Source organism: Chelon labrosus (assembly GCF_963514085.1).
Source record: "Chelon labrosus genome assembly, chromosome: 20".
In the NCBI taxonomy this organism is placed as follows: domain Eukaryota; kingdom Metazoa; phylum Chordata; class Actinopteri; order Mugiliformes; family Mugilidae; genus Chelon; species Chelon labrosus.
In genome coordinates, this window is record NC_140353.1 from 1,537,758 (window position 1) to 1,544,550 (window position 6,793).

Here is a 6,793-nt window from a genome sequence, read left to right on the forward strand (position 1 = left end):
ACAGGAGTGTGAAATGTAGGACCTCCAGTCTGAAGAAGAAGTCCTTCCTCAAAAGAACTATCCCTGTCAGTTAATTAAAAACGATGCATCTGGAATTACGAATTATCCTTACTGACACATTAACGTTTGCATATTTTTGTCATTATTGTGGTCATATTTAGTCTATTTGTGTATCTAATCACTTGCTTTGGTGCAGTTTAGCTGTTTGTATGTTTTTATAATCATTTCTGCACACTGTATTTCCTTTTTGTAATAGTTTTGCATCTTAACACCTTGCATCTGCCAGGAGCCATTTTGTGTCTCATTGCGTTAGTTTTGCCTCTTTTTGTCGCCATTTAGCTGATTTACATCCCTCTAATCATTTTGTAATAGTTTTGCATCTCACACCGAGTCCTTCTGGTTTTATTTCGTGCTCCTCAGCAGCTGTTTTAAAACCTTTGTCTTTGTCGTTAAATGTCTCTGTATTCAGTCGTCTGGTCTCATTTTGAAGTACATTTATTTGTCACGCTGTGTCTGAGTGTGTTTTGTCTCTGAAGGTCAGTTTATTTGTAGAACACAGGTTTATAAAGTACAGTTTAGTGTGTTTTTAGTTGATAACATCATCATCATTTATGGGTTTCGCTTCCCAATGCCAACATCCAGCCTCCTCCAGTGAATCATCTACAAACAGGCAGCGGTTCTATTCATGAGTCACGTCTCATCAACATAAGAAGGTATCTATGATTAAAACCTCTGCACCAACGTTAACGTGACGGAGATTAAAACCTACGGCCTGGATCCCTGCACGAGTCAGACACACTCACACCTGTAGCATCACCTGTAGCATCACCTGTAGCATCCTCATTAAATATCAGACAGAGCCTCCCCCAGAGGAGGAGCTGACGGAAGAAGAAGAAGAAGAAGAAGAAGAAGAAGAAGAAGAAGAAGGAGAAAACCTTTGACAGTTTCATATCAGCTCTGATCGAACACAGTCGGACAAACCACCTGATCAACGGGCATCGTGTTAAAATCGTGTCATTTATTTTTTTTATTTTTTACAGCAGACATCAGTCTTAAGCAATAATTTATATCTGGAAGTGGGACGTCCCAGTTAGAAGAGCAGAATGAGACGAGCTGAATGTTCCTGGTCTGATGTTTTGACAGAAGAAGAGTCCTACGTCGTCGTCTTCTTCTCTCTCTGGTAGCCGTGCTTCTTGTGCGGCCTGGATTTCAGTCTTAAAGCCGACTCGCTCTTCATCGATTCCCTCTTTCTTGCCGTGAGCTCCTCCCGTCCTGGTTTCCATAGCAACAGCTGAGCGTCCTCCCCGCCGGTGTACAGGGCCTCCCCCGCCGCGTCCCACAGGAAGCAGCGCACCGTCGCCGAGTGGCCGCCCTCGAGGCTCCTCAGCAGGCGGAGCCCTCGGCCGTCGCACTCCATCAGGTGGAGGTCGCCGCCGTTCTCCCCGCCCACCACCAGCAGCTTCTGGGCCTCCTCCAGCCAGCCGCCCCCCACCAGGTAATCCAGACGCCCGCCGTCGCCCATCGGGGTCAGGCCGCGAGCGTCGGGGGTGCTGTAGACGGTCAGAGGCTCGTCCGTGTCCAGCTGGCTCAGGTCCCACAGGTGCAGCCCCTCGTCGTGGCTCAGACACAGCAGCTGGTCGTAGTCGGCGCCGCTCCAGCACACGGAGCCGGCCGAGGAGTCGCTGTTACAGGTGGCCAGCAGCGCCTCCTCCTCGGCCCCCCGGCTCAGGTCAAACACGTTGACGAGGCCGTCGGTGGAGCTGGACGCCAGGCGGTCTTTATCCCGGGGGTGGAAGCGCACCTGCGTGATGTCATCACTGTGCGACTCAGAATAGACCCCGAGGAGCCCCCCACCCGGCTTCCTCGAGTCCCAGAACACCAGGAAGCTGTCCTCGTCGTTGACCTGCTCGGTGCCGGCACACAGCAGCGCGTCGCTGCAGCTCAGGTCCAGGCTGCAGTAGCAGTGAGACGGGTCGCTCTTAAACACCTGGACCGCCTCGGTCCCGGGCCGGCGCACGTCCCACGCCCGGACCGTCCCGTCAGCAGAACCGGAGTAGAGGAGGTCAGAGGAGGTGTGGGCGAATGTGACCCCGCATACAGGCCCAGTGTGGCCCCGGTACTCCCCCACCAGGGTCAGAGTGTCCTTGTTGTGCAGGTGGATGGTGAAGTTGGAGCAGGACACCGCCAGGAGGCCGGCCGGCTGCAGGGCCACGTCCAGCAGGTAGGTGGGCTCCTCCGGACGGGACCGCCGAGCGATGGAGAGACCTTTGAGTTTCTCCTCCAGACCGTCCATGGAAGCTCAGGCTGATGACACTAATCTGGACAGGAAGTAAAATCATCAGTAATGAGAAATTCAACTCTTCATAAAAACATAGATCTGATGAGTTGAGTTGATGACTCCTCCTCTCCAGCAAGACTCCATTCAAAATACTGATTATTTTATGATTTCCTGGTTATTCTCCACACATGGGGCATGGAAGGACTCAGTCATGAAGATGAAAATCAACAAGATTCCTCTTTGTTATTTGGCATCTAACTCAGTACAATAAATGCTTTCATTTAATGCTCATCACAGATTAGTATTAGCCATATTTTTTCACGTTTCTTCTATTTAAATAAAAATCAAAGATATTTGGATGGTAAACGTTTGCCGAATGATGCAGTACAACACGTCTTTGTACACGGCTGTAAGTCATTACTAAGTGTCTCATGTATATTTGTAATTAAACGAAAACACACAAAATTTGCAAATTTTTCAATGGAGTTCTGTGGAGGGTTATTTAATTTGAAATAAGAAGACAGAGCAGAAAACATGACCGTTTCCGTCAACCATTATCTTTTATATGAAAAAAAATACTAATAATAAATCTAACGTGTGATAAATGTTGAAGTCAACCTACCTGCTTTCTAGAATTTTACACAAATAGAAGAAAAACGTCTGTTAAACTTTACAGACTAACGTTTCTTCTCGTCGGCCGCCATTTCTTTTTTGTAAACCGCTGCGACACACAGTGAAAATAAAACAGAGTCATTTAACATTAATGTTCATTAAAAATCTTCTAAAATAAACTAAAAATGTAATCACGACGTTTTAACTCAATTCACGCATGGAGGAAGTTTTCTGTGTCACGGTATCAACAGTCCGTACGGAACCTCAACTCCGAAAGGAAGGTTCCGCTCCTCTTGAACGTTGATAATTATACTTTATTCATTTATTTTAATTTTTTAATATATTTATTTATTTAAATCTTTTATTTATTTAGATGTTTTTAATTTCTTTATTGTTACTTTGAATAAATATAAATAAAAATGTAAAAGTAAAACTCGAGTGTGTGTCCTTCATCGTCCAGCAGGGGGCAGCAGAACATCTATAAACTGGAACTCAAAGCACAGAGACTAATTCAGACAAACTTCAGTTTTATTTTACTGTTCGTCTCTTTTCATACAAGTCTGCTTTCTTCTTTTACACCTGCTTCCTTTGAATCTTGTTTTGGTTCCACTTTATGGTCATTAAACATCATTTTCAGTCTCTTTGCAGTCATTTAGCGTCACTTCTTAAGGACTTTTAATGCTGTTTGTGGTAATTATTCTTGCCTAATGTCATTTTCTGTCACTTTGGGGTTGTTCTGTGTCTGTTCATGTTTATTTGTGTCTCATTTCAGTCCCTTCTCTTCATTTTGCTTCATTTTCAGAATGTTTTGTGTGACTTTGGGCCTTTTAGAATCGTTCTGTGGCCACTTTTAGTCTTTTTAAGGTCATTTGTGGCCATTCTGGATCAGTCTGAAGTCATCTTGCGTTGCTTTAGGGCAGTTCTGTGTCTATTCATGTTCATTTACCCATCTTGCATGACTTTGGGCTTTTAGGAATCGTTTTGTGGCCATGTTGAGTCTCCTCATCGTCACTTAACAATGATTTTATCCTTTTGTCTTTAGTTTAAGTGTCATTGTGGCCATTTTGCATTTGATTAAGGTCATTTTTCATAACCCTGAGAATGTTTTTCAACACTTTGTCGTCATTAAGCATCCTTTAGAGTCTCTTCAAGTCATTTTACGTCACTCTGTAATGACTTTAAATCTCTTTGTGGTCATTTTGCTCGTCTATTTCTTGTATGTGAGATAATTCAGTCACTTTATGAATGTCTCACATCATTAAACACGGTTTTGAGCCTCTTCACTAATTTTCTGTCACTTTAGGATTGTTTTCCATCACTTTTTTTCCATCTTCTGGAGGCTCTTTGTGATCATTTCATTGACTTTCTATCAAACAGTTTCTTGCAGCTTCAGCCTCCGTCTGCAGCAGGTGTCTCTGCCTCTTCAGTCCAGCCTTCGTGACTCAGTCTTTTCCATCCAGACGTTCCCTGAGCTTCGCCCACCGCCCTGCTTCCACCTCCAGAAAACAAAAAGAAACGTCTTTAATGTTCAGGCCAGCAGCTGCAGCCCAGCTCTCTCTGGTTCAGCTGCTGGCAGGGCCGAGTGGAAAACTGGTCGTCACACCACGAAGCATCTGCAGCGCCGCGGTCTCCTCTTCCTCAGCAGCAGCAGCAGCAGCAGAAACCTGATCACATGTCACACGTTGGAGGCTCCACAGGCGTCGTTCAGGATCAGAGGAGACGTTTAGAATGTGACCGACGGTCTCTGCAGAGAACCAGACCAAATAACATCATCGCTCCTAAACTCCAGATCTGCCTGGTGTCTCTGCAGCTGCAGTTTGGTCAGAGATGAATCAGACGTCTGTTAGTCTCATCCAGACGAGACAACGACTTCAACGGCTCAAAGTCTAAAAGGAAAGAGAGGAAAATGTTGCGCTCCTCGTCCAGCTTCAGTCGTCTGTGAGGGAGCATGAATACGTCCAGAATGAAGACGTTAGCAGCTTTTAACTGAGGAGAAACAGCATCTTTATTTCATCGGATTCTTTTTATTTCACTCAATCACAGGTTCAGATCCAAACAATAAACAGAAACAGAACAATCTAAGGTTTTAACATCAGTGTGAAGACAGAGATTTAAACCAGAAGCTTTTCATCAGGAATCTTCTCGTTTATTTAGACACAAAGTGCAAAAAGCAAACAGACATCACACAGGAAATCGTTTTGGTCGTGTCTCTCAGGTCCAGAGAGTCGAGAGCAGAGCAGGTCCTCCACTTTTAGCATCAATCAGTCGACAGTTCTATTTCCAGAGGAAACTTTCCCACAGAGAAAAACGCTGCGACAGAAGAGGAGGAACGAGGGAAGGCCACAGGAAGTGAACGGAGCCGGGCAGACGTCAAAATAAAAGCTTGGATGGAGTCTGAGCTCAATCAACTCAGGTTTTAACTTCAGTTAGAAATCAATTCAAACATATTTTATTTCAGTCATAATTAAAACTCTGCATTCAGAAGGATTTAAAACTAAACGTAAGGGCTTTTGGCAGCCATTTCCAAGATGGCTGCTCTCATGGACTGACTGTATCCAGATGTTAGAGTAAAATCTAGTATGATATAACAGCTGTATAACTGGCTACTGTTTGGTTTTATTTTAAAAATGAGAATAAAAGAAAACAATCAAACCGTTTGGAGCAAAATGATAAATAATAAAAATCAACTTATGATGTGGTGAAAGTTTAGGAGCGACGTCGCGCTCTCTGCCCGGCTCACGGGAGAAGCAGTGCATTCTGGGAACAGTGCATTCATCGTAGGACAGTACCGTTTACAACAACACCACAGGTCAGCTTGAATTAAGGCAGAAAGAAAAGTCAGAGGAAGGAAAGTAAATGTCCTCCACGTGTCCTGGAGCAAGGCACTACGGCCACAGAGGACAAGAGCAAACGTCAGGACCAACCAGAGACGTCTCACGTTCACTCAGCCCGGAGCTTTGACTCCAACGACCAACAGCTTCTGGTCACGTGAGGAAGATCATGTGACGTCCCTGAAAGCTCCAGAACAAACGGTCAGAAGTTTAGAAACGAGTTCTTATCTTGGACAAACATTTAGTCGACCGTTTCAACATTGAGGTTAGCAGAAGAAAGAGCACTTAGAGGATTCTAGAAAACATGAGCTCTGTTTCTTGTTGCAGTCCGTTCACTGATCAGTCTCTTTATTAAACCCACTAAACGTTTGTGTTTTTCATCCTGAAGCAGCAGCGTCAGCAGCAGCAGCAGCTTTGGTCCAGTTCGAGGCCTCGTTCAGGTTTTAATCAGTCGCCGGGTGGAAGCGTTTACGTTTCATAAGAAGTCCATGTTTGTTTTAGTTTTTCTTCCTTGTTCAGGTTCAGACGGACGCACCAAACCAACTTCAGACCAAACTGTGACGCTGCCTCACGTCTCGAGTGTCTGGAGCAAAGAGCTGCACATGAACACAACGTGAAGGACACAGCAAACTAACAGCTGGTTAAAGGGGATAAATAAGTCTTCATACCAGCAGGGGGCAGTAGTCTGCATTCATTACTCTAAAGGAGAAACAGGAAGAGCTACTGTTAGCTGGGATGCTAGGAAGATCAGCTGTTAGCTGGGATGCTAGGAAGATCAGCTGATGTTTGATTTATTTATTCTAGGTAATCATGTCGTCGGGAAAATATTTGTGGATTTGAACGTTCAGAAGAGATGAGCCTTCGTCACTTTGTTCAGCTTCATCACTTCCTGTTTCTCTTCCCTTGCTCTGGTCCTCTAAGCTAATCAGCCAATCAGAGTGGTCTGTCTGACCGACTCATTCTGATTCAGCTAGTAGCAACAGACACGTCAAAAACACTAGAGTCACAGACGCTCACCGCTGGACTGTCCGTCGGCTTGGTGTGTCCTAAAACAGGAAGTCTAACATCTGTT

At 44.9% G+C, this 6,793-nt stretch overlaps 1 protein-coding gene across 1 annotated transcript; it reads right to left on the minus strand.

Annotated features, from left to right (window-relative positions):
- Positions 1–1,006: 1,006 nt before the first annotated feature.
- Positions 1,007–3,089, minus strand: wdr89 (WD repeat domain 89). Its single transcript, XM_084568458.1, has 2 exons — positions 2,901–3,089; positions 1,007–2,318 (listed from the first exon to the last, which is right to left on the minus strand). The coding sequence occupies exon 2, from the start codon at positions 2,291–2,293 to the stop codon at positions 1,154–1,156; it is 1,140 nt and encodes a 379-aa protein (XP_084424584.1). The 5' UTR covers positions 2,294–2,318; positions 2,901–3,089; the 3' UTR covers positions 1,007–1,153.
- Positions 3,090–6,793: the final 3,704 nt, after the last annotated feature.